Raw genomic sequence first — 26,963 nt, forward strand, 5'->3', positions numbered from 1 at the left:
AAACAATTCGAGCATATATTTCTTCTCATCATCCTGCAATTTTTTTTAATATCTGGCCACGGGCGTCCGTTAACGGCTGCTGCCACCGGCACAGACAAGATGGCGCCTGTTAACGGCTCCTGCCACCGGCACAGATAAAGATGGCGCCCGTTAACGGCTGCTGCCACCGGCACAAACAAAAATGGCGCCCGTTAACGGCTGCTGCCACCGGCACAGACAAAGATGGCGTCCGTTAACGGCTGCTACCACTGGCACAGACAAAGATGGCGTCCGTTAACGGCTGCTGCCACCGGTACAGACAAAGATAAAGCCTTTTTAACGGCTGCTGCCACCGGCACAGCCAACGATGGCGCCCGTTAACGGCTGCTGCCACCGGCACAGCCAAAGATGGCTCCCGTTAACGGCTGCTGCCACCGGCACAGCTAAAGATGGCGCCCGTTAGCGGCTGCTGCCACCGGCACAGACAAAGATGGCGCCTGTTAGCGGCTGCTGCCACCGGCACAGCCAGCGATGGCGTCCGTTAACGGCTGCTGCCACCGGCACAGCCAAAGATGCGCCCGTTAACGACTGCTGCCACCGTCACAGACAAAGATGGCGCCTGTTAACGGCTGCTGCCACCGGCACAGCCGACGATGGCACCGGTGATGGTAGCAGAGACCTGTGGCAGCAGGAGGCTGTGGTTGTCATGGGACACCTCCAGGAAGGCGGGGTCGTTGAGCACGTCCCTGATCATCTCCTTGAGCATGAAGTACCGCGGCAGGAACGGGTACACTTTGCTCTCCGCGTACTCCACCTGAGGGACCAGGTTCTAAGTGGTAATTGTGGTACTTCTAAGTGGTACTTGTGGTGTAATTAGAGGGATATACAGATGGGACGATGGTGCCAAGTGGTACTTGTGGAGTACTTATAGAGGGATATATACAGATGAAGGGACAAGGTACTAAGTGGTACTTGTGGAGTAACTAGAGGGATATACAGAGGGAGGGACCAGGTAATAGGTGGTAATTGTGGTGTACTTAAAGGGACATACAGAAAAAGGGACCAGGTACTAAATGGTACTTGTGGAGTATTTAGAGGGACACACAGATGGGGCGGGGTTCTAAGTGGTACTAGTGGTATATCTAAATATAAAATACATTAATAAATATACTTTTTACATTAGTGTATCTAAATGAAAATATTATATTACATAATATTATATGAAATATTATATTACATCTTTCCTAAATTTCATACATTAATATATCTACAAAATATACAATAATAATAAAATATACATTTAAATAAAATAAGTGGTACTTGTGCACATCTAAATGGGATGTGGCTGTTAGTGATAATGGTTGAGTACTTAGTTAAGTTAAGGATGTGAATGGATATATCTCTGGTGTTTTTAAAATCGTTTGAAAATACATCAATCTTAGGAAAAGATATTTAAAGAGCACCCAGAGGTACATCAGGAAAGTAACTATTATTAATAAATTATTGAATTTCCACTTCTGGCTGCTCGAATTTGAGAATTTTGGAGTCTCTACATATCACCAAACGAAAACCGTGTCTCAATAATGCGTTCGGTTCATATAATCTGGAAATAGTTAACCGCTAGGTTTTTATGTTTTAGTGTTTTTTCTTAAGTTTTATTCTTTTCGTGACGCCTAGGACTAAGTTGTTCCAATAGAGTCCTGTTTTTCAATATAATATTAGGTCATGCTTAGGTTTTATGTCTGTCTTGGACTTTTGACTTATAATATGATTTTACAGGGTACGTTTGAGGTACTGATGGCATGTGTCATTGTGAATTTACTCATCTTGTGTCAAGGGGCACTCTTAACCCTTTAACGCCTAACACGGGTAACCGAAGCAATATTAGTAGTATATTAATATTAGTAATATAATACTAGAAGCAGTATTAATAATATGAGTAACCGGAGCAATATTGTCTCGCTCCTACTTCCCAAAAAGGATACGTTCTAGTTAGCGCAAAATGACTTGCACTGATGGTTGCCGCCACGTACAACAACTTTAAAATGTTCTCTGTTGCGTACAAACGTCCTCAGGTTGCTACACTCAATAGTTTACGTATACTTTAAGTTGAAAGTTATGTTCCCGTATATGTCACTACATACGACGGTGGAGGGTTGAATGTCTATGTATCAAGCACGGATAGACATTGTCTTCGTTGTACGCCGCGAAATAAAGTTTTTAATTATATTATTAGCACTAAATTAGCATCAATTAGAACAATTCTATGTTGAACATTATGAATACATTTTCGAACCAATTTCAACCAAGTTGAAAGTTATGTTCCCGGAGAGTGACATACGGCGGTAGAGGGTTAAGGGTCCTTATAACGTGTATTATCATGAGAAAACTACGTGTATTATTGTTATATCTTTATATTTAGTATCGATCCCGGCGGAAGTCTAGTAGCTACTTCAAACTATCGTCAGTCATGGAAAGATCCGGTCAAATGACATGATATTAGATCTTCTGTGAACAAGGCACGAAAAGTACAAGAATCGGCGACAGGCCACATCAGGCCAATATACACTGTTAGAAAAATTACCGTTAACGGTATTACCGGCGTTTCAGTGGCCGGTCGGCACGTGAAAAGAAACACCGTTTCACCGTTTTTATTCCAATTTAATACCAGAAATCCGTAAAACATCAGATAAAAACGGCGAAACAGTTTATTTTCACGGGGCGACCGCCCACTAGGATGCCGGTGGAACCGTTTTTTCACCGTTTTTTCTAACAGTGTAGATCAATATGTTATGTTATGTTATAACGTAGTTTCTTTATAACGAGTATTACTTTTTCAAAGCATAATTCTGGGAGGTACTTATAACGTGTATCATGAAGAAGGTACGCACCTTGAGCTCGCGTACCAAGGTGCGCATGGAGTGATACCGCCGCAGGGACCGGTACACCTCCGTGATCAGCTCATGGTTCTCCTCCAGTATCCCGCCTGTCGTCATCGCTGTACCGGTAATGGTAATCATGGTAATGGTAATCATGGTAATGGTAATCATGGTAATGGTAATCATGGTAATGGTAATAATTGTAATGGTTCATGGTAATGGTAATCATGGTATTGGTTGTCATGGTAATGGTAATCTTGGTAATGGCAATCTTGGTAATGGTAATCATGGTAATGGTAATCGTGGTAATGGTAAGCATGGTAATGGTAATTATGATAATGGTAATCATGGTAATGGTAAGCACGGTAATGTAATCATGGTAATCATGGTAAAGGTAATCATGGTAATCGTAATCATGGTAATGGTAATCATGGTAATGATAATCATGGTAATGTGATCATGGTAATGGTAATCATGGTAATGGAAATCATAGTAATGGTATTTATGGTAATGGTAATCATGGTAGTGGCAATCATGGTAATGGTAATCATGGTAATGGTATTTATGGCAATGATAATCATGGTAATGGTAATCATGGTAATGGTAATCATGGTAATGGTAATCATGGTAATGGTAACCGTGGTAATGGTAATCATGGTAATGGTAATCATGATAATGGTAATCATGATAATGGTAATCATGGTAATGCCTGTCTCTTATACACATCTAGATGTGTATAAGAGACAGGTATAGAGGCGCTAGTTACCATGGCAACGCAGCATGGGCACCCACCGTAGAGGCGCTAGTTACCATGGCAACGCAGCATGGGCACCCACAGTAGAGGCGCTGGTTACCATGGCAACGGAGCGCCGGCACTCACCGTAGAGGCGCTAGTTACCATGGCAACGCAGCGCTGGCACCCACCGTATAGAGGCGCTGGTTACCATGGCAACGCAGCGCGGGCACCCACCGTAGAGGCGCTGGTTACCATGGCAACGGAGCGCGGGCACTCACCGTATAGGCGCTGGGCGTTGGCGCGGCGTCGCTCCTCCTCCTCAGTTTGGCGCTGTGGTCGCTCGGAGTGGGCGAGGCTAGCGGTGAGCTCACGAGCCCTCTCTCCCTGGGGGGCGTTTGAGAAATTTTCGAGATCAATGGTGTTTTTTTTTAATTTCAGTCACAGAAATTGTTCAAGAGCCACGTGCAGTATTGGCTCACTCATGGATGGCTTTATTTCTGCCCGATCACCCGTTTCTTTCTGTTTGTGCAATTGTGTTTAGTATAGCGGTGTCAGCGTCCAATAGGCCGTAGGCATGTTGCTGATTCTTAACATCACCGATCATTCACAAATTGTTGTTGTCTCGAACACGCAACTCACTGCACCAATGCTGCTGTGCTTAACCAACCGGCATACATGCCGATTTGACTAAATTGTCACAGGAGCTGGGATCAAACCCACAACTCATTTGTTCCAATCTTGGTACTGTAACCACTGGGATGAATGGTAGTGAATTTTGTGTGATACGGGATTGCAAATACCAAACAGAACAATGCCACCAAACTCTTTTTTTACATGACTAAAGAAATGTGACCACGAAAATTTTAATTGCGTTATCTAATTAATAATAAATAGTTCTTGAAAACTGGTGTTTAAGTATTTAGAACTAATAAAAACTCACAAACTATATTTTGTGGGCAGCCTCTTCTGCACATTCGAACTCGAGCAGAGCAAAACATTATATAAATTAATTTTTTGTTTTTAAGTTTGTTTGCTGCGTGCTACGTGAATCACAGATGTAAAGTGCAATGAGAGAAAACAAATAAATAGTCCATGCATGAATAAGTTATTTACGAACACTCTCTTAGAAAACTCGCATTAGATCGTAAACTACAAAAAATTATACACACATAACATTCAAAGAATTTCGATATTTAAACGATGTAAATGGCCTTTTAAAATAGAAAATTTATAACGCGTCAAACGATAATGAACACATGACTCACCCGCTCCACCTCATGACTCACCCGCTCCACCACATGGCACACTCTCATGACGAAGGCGTTGACGGTTTCGTCCTTCCGCTGCTTAGGCGCGTCCAAAAGTTGACAGTTTTCGGTCTCCAGACGCACCATGTCCTGTGGGGGCGGTCAGGTCACTCAAGACAAGACAGAAAAAAAACTGCGTTGTAACACATCCATGCGACAACATTTCTTCTCACTTCGAGTCACCGACATGTGGAACAGCCTCCCTGATAGCATCGTTGACGCTCCGAGTATGAACATCTTCAAAAACAGACTAGACGAAGCTATGCAGGAGCATATGTTCGGTCTTAAAATGCCTAGCAAATTACGGACCAGGCAATAAGTCCAGCAGCTATCTCAATCAATCGTCAGCTATGGAAAGATCGGGTTCCAAAGGCCGGATCCCTTGTGAATCAAGTCACGAAAAATTCAAGAATCGGCAACAGGCCATGGGCCTATTTCTTCAGTGCCGACACTTCTATTCTATTCTATGACACTAAGAACATTCCGAAAATTTACACTAGTGGTTCCTTAAGTGGGCGGCACCGTTCCCCTGGGGGCAGTGGAAAGATCTGGGGGGCGGTGAGGAACACGGGGGCTGTAAGGGGGCGGCAGTCCGAAGTCAAAATCAGAAGTTAGAACGTTTGTTTGACGAAGTGTACGCTACATATATGCAGCTGCTGCACATGATTCCCAGCGATGAGTTTTTCCACTCAGATCTGGGTTTTATTTGAGCCTATCCTGGGTTTATCTCTCGGATAATGTACGATGTTGTGTTTCGTACTTACATATCGCATGTGAAGGATCTTATCTTTCAACAAGGAAGACATCAATCAGGAAATATCAAGGGACGAATGATATCAACATTGTCATCTGACAATAAATTTACGGCCGGACTCGCGGCTGATTTCCAAATTCAATGATCAAGGAATATCTCCCTTACTAATGGACGCAGCTCGTTGAAACTCGGTACACATATTTATTGGGACTAACGGTCATGTTTAGCTTAGAAAAATTTGTTTAATTTCACTTTCATTCGGGAGTTATATGACGATAGGGGCCGAAATTCGCAGTGATCAAGAAATTTCCTCCAAACTACTGAACAGATTCGAAAAAATTTTAAATCTACATTTCTAAATATCTAACGGTTATATTTGGCTCGCAACAATTTATTCGATTTTGCCTTCTTTTGCGAGTTATACGGCAATACGTATACGGCTCTTGGTTAAACGGCCTGTCGAAATGCCGGACGTTTCGCCGAAGAATTCGGAACGAAGGCAAAATCGAAAAAATTGTCACGAGCTAAACATCACCGTTGCTGATGTTAGGTAATTATACGCAGCCAATCTGCTCAGTAGTTTGGAAGAAATTCTTTGATCAATGCGAATTTCGGCCAGTTTCGCCATATTACTCATGAATTTAGGTGAAGTTTAAAGATTTTCACGAGCTAGACATCACTGTTTGGTCCTAATGAATGCGTGTTCCAAGTTTCTACGAGCTGCGTTCATTAGTTTGGGAGATGCCCCTTGGTCCCTGAATTTGGAGATTGGCTGCGAGACCGGCCACGAGTCCGGCCGTAAATTTGTCCGCGACGTCCTGGCTTTTTAGTGCTGAAACCGTTAAAATTGCTAAAAATATATTGATTTACTAAATGGGGTTCTATTTGTGACATACACATTTATGTCAAACATTTCTCTTTTAAAAATAAAAATTGCAGCGAACTTTATAGCAAAAAACATAACTCAGTTCTTATTGCAGTGAGTGACAGAGCGCGCATTTTCTCGTAGAAGAAAACGTGAAATCACGGACGGACAGACGGACAGACGGACACGACGAGCACAATAGTGCATTATTTCCATAAATGAGGAAATGCGCTAAAAAGCGTTCGTATTTATATGTGTCTATGAGGGGGGGCGCGCGCTAGGAATTCACTGTGGAGCCAAAGGACGCGACAGCCTGAAAAAGTTTGTGAACCACTGAACTAGACCATGCCTCTATACTATGCCTCTAGAGTCTAGACCATGCCTCTATACTATGCCTCTAGAGTCTAGAATATGCCTCTAGAGTCTAAACTATGCCTCTAGATCATGCCTCTAGAGTTAGACAATGCCTAGAGACCATGCCTCTAGAGTCTAAACCATGCCTAGACCAAGATTGTAAACCACTGAACTAACCCATGGCTATGCTGCAAACACCACCCTTGACTGCTACCAATGCACCGCTAATCCCCTCACAACTCCCCTCACTCCCCTCACTCCCCTCACTCCCCTCACTCCCCTCACTCCCCTCACTCCCCTCACTCCCCTCACTCGCCGTTTAAAGGCGCCTTGCCAGGGCGTGAATACGGAATTCCTGTTTGACTTGGAATGATGGCTTGGAATGATGGCTTGGAATGATGGCTTGGAATGATGGCTTGGAATGATGAATGGCTTTATCGTGCATTTCTCAGTGAGCGACATGAACTTTTATATCACATTCGAAAGTCTTCTTATAATCGATAACAAATGCTGGGGTCTATATCTCCTTTACTCATTTTCCTATTGTTGTCACCAACTCCCCCATGACTAGTCACCCAACTCCCCCTAACTAATCACTAACGCCATTCCCACCAAATCGCTTAAAATAGTTTCATATTCCCCTATTATTCACCCGCTGTGTGTCCCATACGCAACACTTACGCACCCACCATGAGACTGATCTTAACTTACATACTGTTTCTTACAACACTACTCTTTAACTTCACTTCTTGTTTGTCTGTTTGTCTGCTACAAATCTTATAATCAATATTTAACACACTTCTTATAATTAAATAACATCATTAATTAATAACATCACCTAATATAATAGAACACAAACCTAATAATCAATATTTAACACACTTCTACCTCTCCAATCGATCTGAAATTTTGCACACTTGCGTAAAGTTGGAGACAATGCATGAATCAATTGACAGAATAAATAATTTTGAAAAATGTAAAAAATCAATATCAAAAGAAATTTTAAAAAGAATTTGTTTATTATTTAAAAATAAAATTAGAAATCTTTGTACATGTGTAGCGTCGGAGACACTGGCCTCTCTAGAAGTGTTGCCTTTAAAAAAGTTATTTTTAAATGCATATTTTGTCATACTCACTATTTGTTCACCCTGTACAAATATCAAACTCACCCATATTGTACGCCAATATGGGAGATTAATCTCAGTGAGGAGATTAATCTCTTTTTAATCTCAGTGACGTATTTCAAAATCACCCCACACTCACCCCTCACCCACACTATACTCGCCTCTCGCTCGCCCATTCACAGTCCATAATCACCTCATACTCACCCCTTCACTCACCCCTTACTCACCCTCACTCGCCCCTTACTCACCCCTTACTCACCCCTATACTCACCCCTCACTCGCCCCATACTCACCCCTCACTCACCCATTACTCACCCCTAATTCGCACCATACTCACCCTTCACTCACCAATTCCCAGCCCCTGCCCTTAATCACCTTAATCATCTCCTTAAGCATCCTGTAGCGCTGCCAGGCGTTGGGTGACCGCCTGCTCTCGAGGTAGCGGTGATTCAGGGTGAGTAAGGCTTGCCGCACGATTTTCAGGCTCGAGTTAAGTCGCGCCTTGGTGGTGAGTAAGGCCTGGTTGGCGAGTATGCTGTCCTCGCGAGTCACCGAGTCCGCTGGGGTGATCAATGGGTGAGCAAGGGCTTATAAGAATAAAGCAATGGGTGATTGAGGTTTAATTAAAGAGTAGGAGAGCAATAGGTGAGCAAAAGCCATTAAGTAGGGAAGAAAATGTTGCCCAAAATTTGATGATGAGTTAATAGTAATGATGTATAGATATGATAATAGAACGAAATTAATCATCAATTTAAGGAATGTCAAATTTTTATATACTAAACAATATTTGTCTTCTAAACTGGTTTTATTTACACTGCAAGCTGACGATGTAGATTGAATATAATTCAAGGAGATCAGATATCCGCCATGTCAATGTCTATCGGATATTCGCTATGTGATATCGATCAGATATTCGCTGTGTGATATCGATCAGATATTCGCTGTGTGATATCGATCAGATATTCGCTATGTGATATCGATCAGATTTTCGCTTATAAAACATGTTATAAAATTTGTCGAAAAATGAGATGACGTTCACAAAGTAATTAAAATTAAGAAAACAGCACCCCCTCACAATACTCACAGGGCCTCACAATACTCACAGGGCCTCACAATACTCACAGGGCCCTCACAATACTCACAGGGCCTCACAATACTCACAGGGCCTTACAATACTCACAGGGCCTCACAATACTCACAGGACCCTTACAACACTCACAGGGCCTCACAATACTCAGAGGGCCTCACAACACTCACAGGGCCCTTACAATACTCACAGGGCCTCACAATACTCACAGGGCCCTCACAATACTCACATGGCCTCACAATACTCACAGGGCCTCACAATACTCACAGGGCCCTCACAATACTCACAGGGCCCTCACAATACTCACATGGCCTCACAATACTCACAGGGCCTCACAATACTCACAGGGCCTCACAATACTCACAGGGCCTCACAATACTCACAGGGCCNTTCATTTGTTTTTCTGCATAATTCCTATCAAGATTGAGGTATTTATAGTATCCTGGAAGCTTATTTTGTATACTGAAACCTTCGTCAAAGAAACTTTCTGTTTGACTAAACAACTAAATTCGATAACTTTACGAAAAATAATTCTGGAAACACCAAGCAACTTTTTTGCAATGGACAAATTCGTGAACGCCTGTTCTCTTTCACTTTCCATTAAAGTTTTTTAATGGAATATTGGTATTGCTATAATGGTCTCTAACATTGTTCCTCATCATTAATGTTTAAGCGGCCATTTCTGCACAATTTCATGACAATTTTATATGGTATATGGTATCTGGTATACGGTATATGGTATATGGTATATGGTATATGGTATATGGTATATGGTATATGACATATGGCATATGGCATATGGTATATGGTATATGGTATATGGTATCTGGTATACGGTATATGGTATATGGTATATGGTATATGACATATGGCATATGGCATATGGTATATGGTATATGGTATATGGTATATGGTACATTGTATATGGTATATGTATATGGTATACGGTATATGGTATACGGTATATGGTATATGGCATATGGTATATGGCATATGGAATATGGTATATGGTTTATTTATGGTATATGTTTTCACCATACACTTACACTGATTATTATTGGTTAATCATAGAACATTAAGTATGTAGCAAAATAGGGTGATACATGTAGAATGATTAATACTTCAATAAGAAATCATCATATCATCGTCAAGTGATCATTGTGCTATCATTACACTGATATAAAATTAATTGATAATTATTTGGTAATGATATAGGATATCTTATTTACTTATATATCTTATCTTGATGACAGAAAATATTCTTTTTCATTAATTTGAAACAATGCTAACGTTTTTTAATATATTTGGGAAAAGCTGAGTAAAAAGTAACTAATTAAATAAATTTTTGATAAATCTATACAGTAAGTAATAACTTAATGCGACAAATATAGCGGGATTACCAGTGAACACAACACAAGTAGCGGGATTACCAGTGTATTTCCTATGGGTTGAATAAATCCTACCAGCCCAGGTTGTGTAGTTTTTTATCTTGTGGATTGAGTATAGGATATAGGATAATATACCTCAATATATCTATAATAATATATAATATACCTTAATAATATATAATATGTACGTTATAATATATAATAAATATACCTTATATTATTATATTATATATATTAAACTATATACCTTATAATATCCTATATCGTACGTCACGTGGATGTGTTCCGTGAATTACGCGTTGTTTCCTCGTAACGCGCGCGTCACAACGCGGGTAAAACACGGCGGTCTTATAGTAAGTAATATTATATATACGTATAATGTATATATAATTTTTATTACTTATATATAAATAATATATTATAAACGTAATAAGTTCTGCCGAACGTCAATACTTTTATGTTTATAAATTCTACCATCATCATATTTTTAACAGAGGTCTAAACATGTCCGATTATTTCATTGGTTCTAAGACTATCATATTTTTAACACAGGACTTAAAATGTATTATTATTTCATATACACATATGAAACATACTGTTATACATACGCTGGCCGTATGTATAAGAGCGATCATAAGATCTATAACGATCATCAGTTCTACCAGGATTGTAAATTCAACAGCTGTATTCTGATGATACGTAATACACAGCTGTATTACGATTAAGTTGAGCGTTAGTTGACTCGCATCCATTAGTGACACTGATGAAAACAGATATGATATTCAATAAAATAAATATTCAACCTTAAAGGTATTATATCTAAAATACATTTTTTCGTTCTAACGTAAAGTAATTTCTATCGTTACATTGATTTTAATTAATGCAGACCTTCTTCATTGTTTGGTTAATTATTCAAGATTATTACACATGTTTATAATATCGACTGTTTTGGATTGAAATTGTATAGCCCATGAAACCATTTGTCTCTAATTATTAAGTATGGAATTCTATCATCTATAGAATAAATAACCGATATAAACCATTTTAACGGAATTGTCCTAAATTTATAAATTATTCATGAGGTAAACTGAATTTATAAATCAGAATAATTTATAATTAATAATTATTTATAAACTGAATGTATAAATTAGAATATTTTATATATAGTAATTATTTATAAACTGAATTTATAAATTATTCTAGAGGTAAACTGGTATGTGGGAAACATAAGCCCACCGCGTACCTGCTCACGCGCAAAAAAATCCCTCTTCATATTTTCTTCCTCCAGCACTGCGCGCCTGCAGTGCACTTTTTGCCTGAAATTGTTACCCTGGCATTTTTCCCTTAAATGTTACGCTAGCAACGCTGGTCATTTGCCCTTTGGATGCGCATCTTGCCTGGTTAGCCGTGACCATTAGAAGTCACGATAAGTGGAGGGGGATCCCCATTATCAACACAAAATCAGTTATTGTTTTTCATGCTATATTTTGCAAAAATATCGTGAAACACTCAGCTCGAGGTCACGGCACTGAGTTGGGGATGAGGCAACCCGCAAGGCTGAGCTCAGTGCCGCGGGAGCTGTGGTCGAGGGAGGGTGTACGTGCTGTGTTCGTTCTCCCCGCCTCTTGGACCTTGAGATGTGAACGTCGGAAGCGATAAATATCGATACTCCGACTATGAATGCTTGTACTGTGAATACTTTTCCGGTCATTGTACTTTACTTCCTGTGATGCTATGAGGATCAAGGTTGTGCTTTACTCGGTGAAGGTCCATCCGTTAATTAACGATACGCCCAAACAAAAACTAATTATAGCTTGTGTCCATCCAGCGCACGCTTGCTTAGCTGGACAACAATAATGATATTATTACGAACAATAAGCCTCTTGATTATTGAATATCATTTAAACACTCGCTTTTTTGTTAATTATATCTAGCTACACGGAAAATAATCATTTGGCAACCCTTATAATAGTTTTATTGGAACCTACAATCAAAATAAGTTATCGCGTCGATTTATTGTCACTGGATAGTATAAACATTGCGTTCACGTACACTGGCCATATCAGGAAATATATATATTTGGTAATCATATAAGAAAATTTTCAAGGAATTTAATGAATTTTATTGTGAATTTAGTAATTGAATTTGATAAAAAATATAATAGTAAACCATCGTCCGCTCAACGTCTTTGTTCATGAATAACACTCACACAAATGTTCTGTATTAAATACACAGCATGCTTGAAATCAGCCAAGGCTAAACATTACATAATCAATGTGTAAGCAATCGCAGGATGTGTTCGTAGGATGACTAATCGGCTATATTTGCCCAATATTAATGGTGGGTGGGGTAATCGTTTATATTTATATTTATTCCGTTTTGAATGAATGGTTAATAAATGAAAAATGAGGTGAATTATAAGTAAATATTTCATCATAAAATCATGTCACTAGCTGTTTAGAGCGCAGTATACTTATTGTAATTATTGGATATAATAAATACTATTATGACCGTAGCAACCATTATATAATTCTTCAATAATTTGCTAATAAATACAATATTATGCCAATTCGGTGCAGTAAACGCGCATACAACTGAACACAAGACGAACGATATTATAATTTATTTCTAACAAAATTACTAAGTAAAGTAATACATTTAATCTGATCAGTATAAAGGATTCTTATTAATTAGGTATATGAATGCGTGTAGATACCTGAGTGAAATTCGAACAGGAGGCGAACGAAATACTAAATTATTTGCCGAATGAGTTACAGAGATAATAAATTAAAATCCCTAAAAACGTTAAGACACTCGAATATAATACAAAGTAATACATTCATACGAAAAATATAAAATATATTTTTTAGTAGGAAAAAATAGCAGCAGCTCCAACTGCCTGCCTGGCACCGAGCGCAGCAGTCGGGACGGTCGCGCTATCGGCGCCGGAAGGTCGTTTATCGCCGTAACATCCGCCTGTTTTCTCGGTCATATGTTCGTCTAAGTTATTAAATTATCTTAAACAAATAATTATTAAGATAACTTACGCGTTTTTGCGCTCACTGTTGTTTTAAATCTTTTAAATTAAGACGTTACTTGAATGCCGGATCGATTTATGTTACGGGACACTTATCTATGCAGTAATGGACCTGCATTGTCACTGGATTCAACTGGCTCAATCCGGAGTGCAACTGGATTGAGCCAGTTGTTGCTGGATTAAACCTGCCGTCACCGGATAGAGCCAGTTATATGTGGATTCATTTGTCGCTATGGTTGTGTTATGTAGAGCAGACAGTCGTTATTTTTCAGAGAATTTACTCGAATAAAATGTTAAAAGTTAGTTATATGTATATTTCTACTTCTATATTTATACTCTCAATCGGATGATTCCACTCTATATTCAGCGTTTGAAGTGACCGATAGAATTTTTTCGGCCACGGAATAAAGATTACGGCGATTTTTGTACACGCATTCAGCGCGCAGATTTTTTATCTGTTAATAACTTCGCTTAACCACTTTACAGTAACAATTTGCGGACTAATAGTTTAAATATTTTACAGACTGTCAGTTTAAATATTTATTACAAACTATCAGTTTAAATATTTTGCAGCCTATCAGTTAAAATATTTTATACACTAATACTTTAAATGTTTTGCAGACTATTAGTTCAAATATTATTGCAGACCAATAGTACAAAATCCCAAATGGAACCCAAATTCCTCTTCGTCGTAGGTTTCATTTGGCTTAGTTTTATCCCAGACATCGAAGGCGGAAGCAGTGAAGAATCTGGGGAAATTTACGGAACTTTTTTGTTCATGCCGAGCGAATCTCATGGATTCAGTCAAGGCGAGCCTGATCGATCAATTCCAGTTGATTCACCAAGATTCCCAATACAAGGTAGCCGTGATTCAAACTCAGGATTCTTGAAATTATTGAAAAAATATTCAGTCTCTGTGGAAATTTGTGAAACAAAAAATCAAATACAAAACATTAATTTGCTTATAAAAATTTCTTCGTGAATTACTTTGTTGAATGAATATAATTAATTTCAGACAATTGAATGACCGTATATTTGTTTTAAGGCAAAATAAAATAAAAAATTGAGTAGCAGAAATATAAATTAATCAGAATATGCTGATATAATGGCTAAATCTTAATTATTCTGTTATTTTTCTTAAATGTTCGTACTATTTTTACGATGCAATAAAATTCCGAGGCAGCAAAGATGCGGTAAGCTCACTCCATAACAAGCATAAATGCGGACTGAACAAGCGTCTCCGTTACAGATAACACCGCGTCGCCGACACTGACAGGCGCAAGTGATAGAGACACGGCAGGATCGCCTGTGACAGACGGTGGAATCGCCTTGAGAGGCGCCTTCGATTTAACAGATTCTCAGACAGGACAGACGAGTGGACAAACAGCTGGACAGACGAGTGGACAAATGGCTGGACAGACGGGTGGACAAACGGCTGGACAGACGGGTGGACAAATGGCTGGACAGACGGGTGGACAAACGGCTGGACAGACGGGTGGACAAACAGTTGGACAGACTGGTGGACAGGCAACAGGTCAAACAGGTGCTGGACAGACGGGTGGACGGCCAATCGAACAGACGGCGGTGCAGACGGCTGGACAGACGAACAGGTCGCCCGTTTTCAACATCTGGGAGTTCGCTATGGTCCACGGCCCCAGGCGAGTTGTGGGATGCAGTGCAGTGGAATGCTGTGAAAATTTGTAAGCTGCAGTGAAGTGCTGTGAGATTCGATGTGGTGCATTTTATGGCAGTGTCGCAGTTCTGCACTGCAGTGCAAGAAGGCACGGTGATGGCAGTGCATGCAATGCAGATGTTTGTGAGGAGGTCGTGGAAGCGTTGTGGCAACTCTAAGATATTCGCAGCTTACTGAAACAAATGGGTGGTCTAGAGCAGTGGTTCCCAAAGTGGGCGGTTCCGCTCCCTTGGGGGGCGGCAGGCAGTCCTAAGTCGAAGTCAGAACTTCGAACGTTTGTTCAACGATTTGTACACAACACGTGAAGCACACGAGTCCCAGCGACGGGCTTTTTTCACCCAGATCTGAGTTTTTGAACCTCTCCTGGGTTTACGTCTCGGAATAATTTACGGCCAAACTCGCGGCCAACTTTCAAATACAATGATCAATGAATATCTCTCGAACTATTAGAAGCAGCTCGATGATACTTGGTACGCGTATTCATTAGGACCTAACGGTGATGTTTAGATCGTGATTTTTTTTTATTTCGCCTTCATTCGTGAGTTATTTGGCAATACGGGCCGATATTCCCAGTGATCAAGGAATTTCTTCTGAACCACTGAACTGATTTGAACAAAATTTTGAGTATACATTCCTAACTACTGAACAGTGAAGTTTAGCTCGTGAAAATTGTTTCGATTTTATCTTCGTTTGCGATTTTTTTCTATTTCGCCTTCATTCGTGATTTAAATAGCTATACCTGCTTAAATTTGAACGAAACTTCGTATATAAATACCTAACCTCAGCAAGGGTGATGTTTAGCTCGTGGCAATTTTTTTTTCGATTTTACCTTCGTTTGAGAGTTATACGGCTGTACGTATACGGCTCATGATTGAACCGGCGGTCGAAATGCCGGTCGTTACTCAGCATACCCGTATAACTCGTGAATGAAGGCAAAATAGAAAAAAATTGGCACGAGCTAAACATCACCGTTCAGAGGTTAGGTATTTATATACGAAGTTTCCTTCAAATCTGTTCAGTAGTTTAAAATAAATTTCTTGATCACAGCGAATTTAAGCGACAAATTTCCCGGCGATACGGGCCGAATAAAGAAGTGTAAAATCACGAATGATGGTGAAAAAAAACTCGCATACGAAGGGAAAATCGAGAAAATTTTCACGAACTGAAAATCACGGTTTGGTAGTTAAGAATTTATATTTAAAATTTCGTTCGAATCTGCTCAGTAGTTTGGTAGAAATTCTTTGATCACTGCGAATTTCGGCTCGTATCGCCATATAAGTCACGAATGAAGGGGAAATTTCAAAAATTGTCACGAGCTAAACATCACCGTTAGATACTAATGAATACTTGTCCCAAGTTTCATTGAGCTGCGTTCATTAGTTTGGGAGATATTACTTGATAATTGAATTTGGAGATTGGTGGTAACAGCGGCTGTGAGACCGGCCACGTGTCCGGCCGTAAATTCGTCCGAGACGTCCTGGGTTTCTAGTGCTGAAACAGTTAATACAGCTAAAAATATTTTGGTTTACTAAATGGAGTTCTATTTGTGAAATAAACATTTGTGTTTAATATTTCTCTTTTAAAATTGCAGCGTACTAAATATCAAGAAAGAGGCGTTTGTTTTTATACGTGTCTGGGGAGGGGGCGCTAGATTTTCACTGGCGAGTCAAAGGGGGCGCCAGCCTGAAAAAAGTTGGGAACAACTGGTCTAGAAACATTGTCTGGAGGCATGGTCTCGTGAAGACCTTCTACCACCTCTCAGCCACTGGTAGTAGGACAACCCTAGGACACAGCATTAATAGGATCCCTTGTTATACACTCCTTTAATAACGACAAATAGTTCCTCCAAACGCAGTTGTTCTACGCCAATAAGGCTATTTCAGCCTCTTTGGTTTGGCTATCATATGGGGTGTTAACAAAAATGGCCAAATCAAAAATTTCCCCACGAAGCCTTTGCCAAAAATTTCGCCACGAAACCTTGATTACGGTAACTTCACTCTTCTATTTTTCCTCAGGACGGGTGGTGCTCCGCCGGCCGGTTTCGCGGGTAGCAGCGTGGGGCTGAACCGCTGCGAGTGGGCCGTGGTCAGCTGCTGCGCCTCCTCCTCCCGCCGCAGGCAGCACGATTGCTTCGAAGGGTTGCACTGCAGCGGCGCCTGGTTCTCCAACCCTTGCGCCCCCCGTCTGCAGCAAGCAGTTTATGAACTGCTGTTGCAGCAGCGCCTTACCCAGGCTGGGTTGTAGGGGTGAGTAAGGCGCCTGCAGCAGATGGTTTATGAACTGCTGTTGCAGCAGCACCTCACCCAGGCTGGCTTGTAGGGGTGAGTAAGGCGCCTGCAGCAGATGGTTTATGAACTGCTGTTGCAGCAGCGCCTCACCCAGGCTGGGTTGTAGGGGTGAGTAAGGCGCCGGCAGCAGATGGTTTATGAACTGCTGTTGCAGCAGCGTCTCACCCAGGTGGGATTGTAGGAGTAGGTGAGTAAAGCGGCAGGCATACTGGAAGTTCACTCATAATGAATCATGAGTGGACGTGTAATTATGAGTCCGTATTCTTGATGGCGTAGGCCGAAGAGAGTGAGTAAGCATTGAATCTGCTTGTGTTGCGTTCCGTGCTCGGCTAGAGGCTTATATAAATATTCATTAATTCAACCTGTCAGCGAACTTCACTAAAAATGATTAAACTCCATTCATGGACCTAATATTCAGTCACCTACTCACCCTAACCAATCCTCTCCTAAGTCACGACTGTGAAAGTTATTGGTAAGTCATTGTTATGGTGTTACAGTTGGAGCGCATGGTAGATGCCAGCTTTGCCCAACTTCACATTCGATTCATATTCATTTCCTTGGGTAAGAACCCTGAAGGGAATAGCATCCTAAGAAGTCAACTTCTTAAGACCAAAACGCCGGTTGTCCACAGCCACAACTTTATTAAGCATGCTAAAGGTCAGCATGGCCATACTGCATCTAGCCAAACCTCTTCCAGCCTAACCTCTTCTGGCCTCGCCTACACAAGTTGCAACGTTTCTCCATCCAAAATAAACCTGAGCGGATGTCCCCTAACCTCATTGGCTTCAGGAAGTTAGAAAGGCAGTTTAAGTAAGCTGATGGGTCCATTAATTGGTTGAAAGAAAGCTGTGAGCCGAGAAACCATGAAGAGTCTAGGCCAGAAGAGGTTAGGCCGGATTCGGAACTACCGGTTTATGAGCGAGCATGCTCAAGTATTGGCTGATGGCCTACGGAAATGTTATTTCTAAACGGTGTGTACTGGGCTGGATTACGGTGCTCCAGCGTAGAACGCGGCTTCTAGATCTGTGGCTGAGTGTAGTTAATGCATGATGAGGCTGGGCGTTATCACCAGGGCTTATTCAAGAGTTAAATTTGTGACCTATGGCTGCGCCCCCTTAAAGTTCAGCTTGGTGCGGTCGAAGGTTTTTTTGTGCGGTTTTTTTGTGGAAATACGCTTCAGATGTTTACCTTATCAAATTTTTACAAAATTAATATACTAAAAATACGAATTTTATTTCTGTTGCCAAAGTTTTCCTTTTTGTGGGCTTTATTAATACGAACTTTTCTCATGAAGAAAAACTTGGAGGGGAGTGGCGTTTACATGAGTGTTTAAAATTGTCACTGATTTATACCTATCCGGGAAGTTAAGATGAGGAAATGAATCTTGATCTATAAAAAAATTTCCATTCTTTTATGCAAAAAAGCTGAATTCTTCCTAATCAACCTACAGTGGGCGAGGATTAGTACGCTGTATGAAGGATTTTGTTAATGTGTTATAATAATACGTCTTGGGGAGAGTAGAGTGTGTGGCGTCAACGTTTTGATAGGCCCATTGATAAGAAAAATGTTCGGCATCGTGGCCCATTTAATGAGCCATACTGTGCTAGAAGTGCACGTCATTAAGGTCGTAATATCTCGCCAATTGCCCCTCAGAAATTGTGAGGCATCAATTTAATAACAGATTATATAGTGTGTATAGCCTCTGCGGAGTGTATGTAGTTGTGCAGAGTGTCTGGAGAATTAACGTTTTCCGTATAAAATGTGTAGACGTTTTTTGGCGCAGTGCAGCATGTTGTGCTCTGCATGTGGCATCGCTCACATATGTGGAGATGGTGGGAATGTTTACTCATGCTAAATTCTGTTATCTTTTGCACATGCGATAATAAACATTAGGTTGACGATAAGTTACATTCTTACGATAACGTTTAATGACACGACAAAATACGAGAAAGAAATAAAAATACAACATTTACAAACACAAATTTTTAACAACTTTACCTCGAGCAGTTTTTTCAACGTCCACACATGCTTTTTACATCAAATCTTGCCGTTTTTATTACATCTATCCATGCAATTGTGATGATGACGTCATAGCATGTGTTATGCGGTTGACTGCGTCTGATTTGTTCTTGTCAACTTTCACTCTACTTTTTTAGAATAATGTCCACTAAATTTCTTGAACATTATATTCATGCTGCTTCTAAGATATTTTAAGGTACGACAGTAATTCTTATCTTTAAGACAGCGATCAATCCATTTTTTTATATTTTTCTACACATTTAAGCGACAACTTTTAATTCGCACCCTAATTAAGCCCGTACGTTCACTCTAAGGTGAAGACATCGTACACTCAAACTACTTATGCATTAAAGTTTATGCAAGCAAAACGACATGGACGCGTTTAGGACATGTCGTAAGTTTTACGACAAAAGCCACACTCACGAAGACTGGCACGTCGTAAATCCTTGACAGCGGCGACTGTTTTCTTACCCATGTTGTCGTACCCCTAGTCGTAACTTTCCTGAGCTGCGTCGTACGTTAGGGCCAGCCGCAGTGTCGTAAATCGAACTTCAGAAATGATTTTTTTAGATTAAAAGTTAAAATGTCCTTGTAAATCACGAGTAATAATAAATATCATAATACAATTACGTAAATGAGGTCAATAATTTTCCTGTTGGAACGTCCTCAATTTCACTGCACGACTTTCAATAATTATAGCATTAGTTAAACACAGTAAATAACGTCGTATAATATATGAGTGTAAACTAAGTTTGACTTGACTCTGATTTTGATTTTACTGGTCGATATTTTTATTTTACAACATAAATATGACAAACAAAATGCCAGTTGCTGTTTTCAAAGTTAAGATCTATATATAAAAGGCATGAAAACAGATCGAAATAATCTAACCGAAAAAATGACTTAAATCATTCCATCTTTTACCCTCCGAAAAACTATTCAGGTTTGCAGCGGTCAATATTGAAATATTACATGCAAGCCTCCGAAGACTTTCAATCTAACATTATTTCCTTTGAATGATTTATCCCTATACATTGAAAATTTCATAATTCATAATTTAAATACGACAAGTGAACACAGAATCCTGTCTTCACTTCCTGTCAATGTCTTAAATGTTGTCTAAAAAATTCTAAGAACGCTTCGATCTTTTATTTAAATGGTCTTTAACTAAAAAATAATAATCGAGTTATAACATGAACGTTTCAACTGAAATTCAAAATTTGTTTACATCGTTGGAACCCAACGGAAATTCACTGTTTCATGAATTTCTCAGGCGATCCCGCAAAATTTCTAAATGTTTGCATTCGATGTAATGTCTATACATTACGTTTTTAAACATGCCCGCACATAATGTTAACTCGAATATTGCATTATTCCAAGTAATTTTTTATGATATTCTGCATTTGATTTTTATACATGATGTAGGAGCATGTATACGAAATTTTCGTAAAATTAATTCGACAGAATTCGTATCTAATCCAAATCTCAATTACAGATCGAGTTTCCCTGACACAAAGACGAAAAAAATCTCTCGTTACGTCGGGTGAATTTTTATTAAAGCTTTATTTTATTCGCTTGTATCCGACGCCTGCGCCTCGATTTATGAACTTGATTTTTGCTGGGCACTTTTGAAGGGGTGTTATCTGCCGCTCACTGCCCCGAAAACCTTCAATTTCATTTAAAATACAACCCAGTTTAATAATTATTTTTTTCTGAATCCATCTTTGCAGAATGTGCCATCAAATTCAAGCTTATTACGATTTTAATTCAAATGGTTTTTCAGATTACGTAAATTACAAGCGAGGAGCGTCGTAGTCACACATCCTCCCATACCCGCCGCTCACGCACCACTGCCACCTGTGGCAAGTCTCAGGCGCACCGCCCGCCGCCACCTGTGGCAAGTCGCGCAACAGGCAGCAACGGATAACATTTTGTCGAGGATTTTCAGGCGATCTTCGGGAATGAATTTAGAGGTTTTTGAGCGTACTTGTCTTCCGATTTTGCTGTTTGGTTGCCTTATTCGCCTTTACAAACAAAACTATTTTGACCACAACTGAGTATTTACTTCTATAAATACATCCTATCTAATGTCGCTTGAACGGAATTGATGAAATGTTGGGGGTTCATTATGGATTTACATTTACACATTTAGAAAATTCATGTACAATATTGTATCATTACATACATCAGAAGAGAAGACCAGATGCTATAATTGATGTGGGGTAAGTAAGTATGTCTGTTAATGAATCAGCATGAATCCTTTGTACACGAGAAGGCTGAAAACATTTCTCGATTTCAGCGATATTTCTTGAATTATCAATAATCTAATTCGTTCAGAATTAATATTTTCGTGTGCATTGCTCCTCCTGAAGCTGTATTAGCACTATGAGTGAAAGTACACATTTGTAAACATGAGTTGTAAAGTCTCGGCTTGTAAAACAGGTGCTTGGGCATGTGTTATCTTGACCAACAATTTAGGTAAGAATAGCATTATAAATGTACGGACATATACGTCAGCATGGTCACTGAATGGCGAGCTAACAAGGCTGGTAGGAACAGCATTATTAATTTAATGACGCAGCATGGGCAGTGAAATCATGAAAAGAGTTAAATCTATAAGGAAATTATGGAAATTTAATTAATTAAGGGAAATACTAGCTTTATTGCTAGTATTTCCCATTTAAAAAAGCTGCTGAGCTATTCTATCGCATTGACTGCTTATCACTATTTTACATTAATACAAATCAAGAATTTTTGTACAAAATGAAACAATATTTCATTGTCGCTCAGTCTTTATAGGAAAGAAATGAAATAAAATTTCACTTAACCAAATAATATTTCCATATTTTTTCTTGCGTGAGTTAATTTACCTTTTCAGTTAATTAAGCTAATAATATAATCAATCGGCACTAAAGATTAAGTAGCTGTCGTCAGTCGACGCAGCTGTGGATAACAATGGCGTATAGGCATGTTTTTGACTGAAAAATATGCAAATATTTCTTTCTAACTTGGCTCAGTCGAACTGCACTCTTTTTAGCGCATTTTCTCATTTATGGAAAAAATGCACTATTGTGCTCGCCATGTCTGTCTGTCTGTCCGTCCGTCCGTGAAGTTTTCGTCGACGAGAAAATGCGCTCTCTGTCACTCACTGCAGTAAGTACTGAGTTATATTTTTTAATCTGTACGTGCAAAATGCTTTGTGTTTCTTAGTTTTTGGAATTGGCCCATACGAATAGCATTATGTTTTTCATCTTTACAAATTAGCACTTACGAATTGCATAGTGTTTTATCGTTATAAACTTCCAATTGCAAAATTGAACTGTGTTTTTTATCTTTACAAGTTGGCAATTTCAAATTGCATTGTGTTTTTATCTTATAAATTGGCAATATGAATTGCATTGCGTTTCTATCTCTATAAGTTGACAAATTGGCAATTATGAATTTTACTGTGTTTTTTTATCTTTATAAATTGGCAATTACAAATTGCTTTGTGTTTTTTATCTTTATAAATTGGCAATTACAAATTGCATGCGTTTTTTATCTTTATAAATTTGCAATTACGAATTGCATTGTGTTTTTTATGTTTATAAATTGGCAATTACAAATTGCATTGTGTTTTTTCATCGTCATAAATTGGCCCATACGAATTGCACAGTGTTTTTAATTTATCCTCTATAAATTAGCACAGGCGGTTACCGCTGCGGCTCACAGCGAAAGCGATATCATTTTAGTTCATTTCTCCCCCCCGAGTTGCCGCGAGGTTTTATTCAATGTCCAGGGCCTGAACTTTCAAAAAAAGTTAAGAGATCGTAAGTTCATCAGCCAATCATTGACGGCCTTTCAAGCAAAATCCACCAATCATAGACAAGAAAATAGACAAGAAAATAGAGCGTAAGTACTTACGTTCACTTAATCATAGACAAGAAAATAGAGCGTAAGTACTTACGTTCACTTAGCCAGTTATGAAAGTATGGCCCCAGCTTATGATAATGTTGGTATCCATGATACCTGACTGGCGTACTCATACCACCCTCGAGTATTGCTGTAACTTTTTCGCAGCGGATTTATAATCAATAAACAATGTAAATAAATCCATTACTTGATCGAGTTAGCGAGTCCATTTTTCACAACCAAAATGTAATATAAGTTTAATAATAATATAATATTATTATAATAACATGTGATGATAATATTTTAGTCATCAACCAATACATAACATTGATCCTATAGACTCACAGAGCATTCAGGCATGTCAGACACAAAACCACAGTAAAAACACGGAGAAAAACACATTCATGTTCTATATTCGTAGATAGAAAAATATAGGAGCTACAATGAAGTGAATAAAGTTTCATTTTTATATCCTTTTAAATTATTCCCAAATTTTTCGTTATTGGATGTAGAATGAATTCTGACGCTTCATGTAAAGTGAGCTATAATTCAAAAGCAAAGAACAATCACCGTGTAATGCTAACTTGGTGCTCTAAGGGATATATATAAGTCACCTAATAATTGTGTGTTAACTCGGGCAATTTAATCTCTCAACTGATCTTCGAGTCACCGACATGTGGAACAGCCTCCCCGATGACATCGTTGGCGCTCCAAGTATGAACGCGTTCAAGAACAGACTAGATAAAGCTATGGAAAAATATATGTTCAGATTTGAAATGCCTAGCACCTTATCGAACCCGGTTGAAGTCTTGTAGCAACTTCAAACTATCGAAAGTCATGAAAAGATCCGGTCAAATGACACGAGTTTAGATCTATGAACAAGTCACAAAAAGTACAAGAATCGGTGACAGGCCACATCAGGCCTACGCTTCAGCGCCGACAACGCTATGCTATGCTTACATATACATGGTTTACAAGCTGGTTGAGAAGGTTTGGGTCCTTTTACCCTATTAAATCTATCTCGCTATCTTGTAAGACATCATTTAAAAGTTCAGCTCGTGAACCTTAATTCTTCGAATTTTCCCTGTTGTTTATTTATTGTTTGGTGTTGAACAGGCATAAGTTATAGTCGTCTCTAAATAGCATAAGTCTCTGATTCTCATAGCTTTTGTAAACCGGTGATATATATCGTTTGTACCTAAGCGAAGCAGCGATATTTTACCGTATATACAATACACGGTAATAAAAATGGTACTGAAATTTATGAACAATACGTGCAAATCTTACTTTAAAGCTAAGACTTACGCAGTTTTGTCTTGCAAGTAAGTACTCGAACTTACTTTCGAGTCGTTCGACTCGAAAATGAAACAAATTTGTTAAACTATCATTCCCAAACTAAGATATAGATTAGATCAGGCTAATACGTTTTCGGCTTTGTTCAATTTCGATCTGTAGAAAATGGCATACAGATGGTAAACTAACTTATTTTTGGGGATATTCTAGCAGCCAAAATCTCTCAATGTCATGATACCTGCCGTTAGAATTATGACACATTGTAATCATTAATTCTATGAATTTCGAAGCAAATAAATTTTTCTAACAATTGTTATTTCGTAGACAAAACAGCAAGAAAATAAGTCATGTAGGAACCGTTCCGCTTGAAAATTTGGCTGCAAAATATAACATTCAGCCGGAACCTTGAACTCTAGCGTATTAAAACACTTATCTTTATTTTCACTTCTTGTTTGTTTGTCTGTTACAAATCTCATAATCGATATTTAACACACTTCTACTTGTCCAATCGATCCGAAAATGTGCATACTTGTGTAAAGCCGGAGACAATGCATGAATCAATTGACCGAATAATTAAAGTTGAAAAAATATATATTAAATAAAATTTCACAAACAATTTTTAATAAGAAAAATAAGAAATTCATTGCACAGGTGTAACAGGGGAGACACTGGCCTCTTTAGAAGTGTTGTCTTTAAAAAGTACTTTTTAAACGCTTATTATTCATGTACGGTCAAATATACAATTTGTTTCCATATCCTCAGTTTTTCGCCTCCAGAAGAAGGGCAAATCTCAACTTCCTGACTTCCCGTCTTCCTGAGGTAGACGTTCTTATGGCTCTGAGGTAGAGGTGCGCACCAGCTTCTGGGCAGGGTGGCCCAGTGGTTACAGTTCAGAGTACCAAGATTGGCGCAGAGAGGCGCGGGTTCGATCCCAGCTCTGTGCGCCAGTTTCTGGTCAGAATCGGCGAGGAGGCTGGGCGGTTAAGCACAGCAGAATTGAAGCAGTGAGTTGCGAGTTCGAAACCGCAAAATGCTGTGAATGTTCTGTGATGTTAAGAATCGGCGACAGGCCTAAGTCCTCATAAACTCGGAAACCACTTTACTATATTATATTATATTAATTATATCATAAATTATCTCCTCCTAGGCAAATGCTGCAATCTACTTCTACTGCTATTAGTACGAGTGTCAACCGCACAACGACCGAAATATCTTTTTTTGATGCGGCTAGTGAATCAGTGAATTATAGGCGCGTTAGAAGAACAGGCTTGATAAAGTAATGCAGCCGTAAATGTTCAGCTTTGAAGTGCTTATAGCGACCAATGGACTAGATAAAAAAGAAAAGTCCTGTAGCTATCCAATTCTACGTAATTTTTGATCTGGTCATAATGCCAGTATTTTTCTCTCCTGCGAAAAAGTTATAAAAAGTACATGAATCAGCGACAGGCCAAACAAACCTATTATTAAGCGCCTTCACTAACATTACTACCACCACTTGTCCTATTGTGTGAATCAACCAAAATTCTTCCCAATAATAATGCATCGCAAAATTTATTTAGAAATAAAAACTGAAGCATGTTTGCTAATTTAGAATTTAGGACAGCCCCTATATACAATATCCCGACACGATAAGTATCCTGGATACGCGCCCCAACAGCCCCTATATACAATATCCCGACATATATACAATATCACTTTCTTCACAAGGGCACAAATATCATTTCTGTCCTTGCGTGGGTCAATCTGACCCATTTTGGCCCGGCAGCAATGCGTATCAGTGCTACGTGCAGAGAGTTTGTCACTATTTATACAATTTTACCCATTCATTTCCCGTAGTGTACCGTGCGCGATGTCTCCGCCCGTGTCCCGTATTGCGAAGCTCTGACCATACCCGCTCTCCTTGGCATGGTGCCCAAGTCTCCGTCTGTGCCCATTAGATCATCTGTTTTACCATTAGATAATCCGCGCCCATTAGGTAATCTGTTGCACCCATTAGATAATACCCATTAAATAATCTCTTTTACCCATTAGATCAACCGTACCCATTTGATCATCTGTTGTACTCATTAGATCACTGTTGTACCCATTAAATAATCCGTGCCCATTAGATCACTGTTGTACCCATTAAATAATCCGTGCCCATTGGATAATCCGTGCCCATTACCTCATCTGTTGTACCCATTAGATAATCTGTTGTACCCATTAGATAATCTGTTGCACCCATTAGATAATCTGTTGCACCCATTAGATAATCTGTTGCACCCATTAG

At 39.3% G+C, this 26,963-nt stretch overlaps 2 protein-coding genes across 2 annotated transcripts; one reads left to right on the forward strand and one right to left on the reverse strand.

Moving 5' to 3' along the window:
* Window positions 1-564: 564 nt before the first annotated feature.
* Window positions 565-9,480, reverse strand: LOC108681104. The gene is made up of 6 exons (XM_047885207.1): window positions 9,450-9,480; window positions 8,374-8,558; window positions 4,881-4,991; window positions 3,873-3,978; window positions 2,871-2,977; window positions 565-793 (listed from the first exon to the last, which is right to left on the reverse strand). Exons 1-6 carry the CDS (start codon window positions 9,478-9,480, stop codon window positions 602-604), a joined length of 732 nt encoding a protein of 243 aa, XP_047741163.1. The 3' UTR covers window positions 565-601.
* Window positions 9,481-14,128: 4,648 nt separating this feature from the next.
* On the forward strand, window positions 14,129-22,584 carry LOC108681107 (uncharacterized transmembrane protein DDB_G0289901-like). The gene is made up of 4 exons (XM_018170093.2): window positions 14,129-14,370; window positions 14,760-15,168; window positions 17,219-17,449; window positions 21,294-22,584. Exons 1-3 carry the CDS (start codon window positions 14,178-14,180, stop codon window positions 17,445-17,447), a joined length of 831 nt encoding a protein of 276 aa, XP_018025582.1. The 5' UTR covers window positions 14,129-14,177; the 3' UTR covers window positions 17,448-17,449; window positions 21,294-22,584.
* Window positions 22,585-26,963: the final 4,379 nt, after the last annotated feature.

The sequence above is a fragment of the Hyalella azteca genome, unplaced genomic scaffold (assembly GCF_000764305.2).
Source record: "Hyalella azteca isolate HAZT.00-mixed unplaced genomic scaffold, Hazt_2.0.2 contig17306, whole genome shotgun sequence".
NCBI lineage: Eukaryota > Metazoa > Arthropoda > Malacostraca > Amphipoda > Hyalellidae > Hyalella > Hyalella azteca.

What these genes read in the sequence shown, in the direction of transcription:
- LOC108681107 (XM_018170093.2), top strand. Translation starts at nt 14,178, where the DNA reads ATGGAACCCAAATTCCTCTTCGTCGTAGGTTTCATTTGGCTTAGTTTT. An exon ending in ACCAAGATTCCCAATACAAG is followed by an intron (nt 14,371 to 14,759) that starts GTAGCCGTGATT and finishes TCTCCGTTACAG; the next exon opens with ATAACACCGCGTCGCCGACA. An exon ending in GCTATGGTCCACGGCCCCAG is followed by an intron (nt 15,169 to 17,218) that starts GCGAGTTGTGGG and finishes ATTTTTCCTCAG; the next exon opens with GACGGGTGGTGCTCCGCCGG.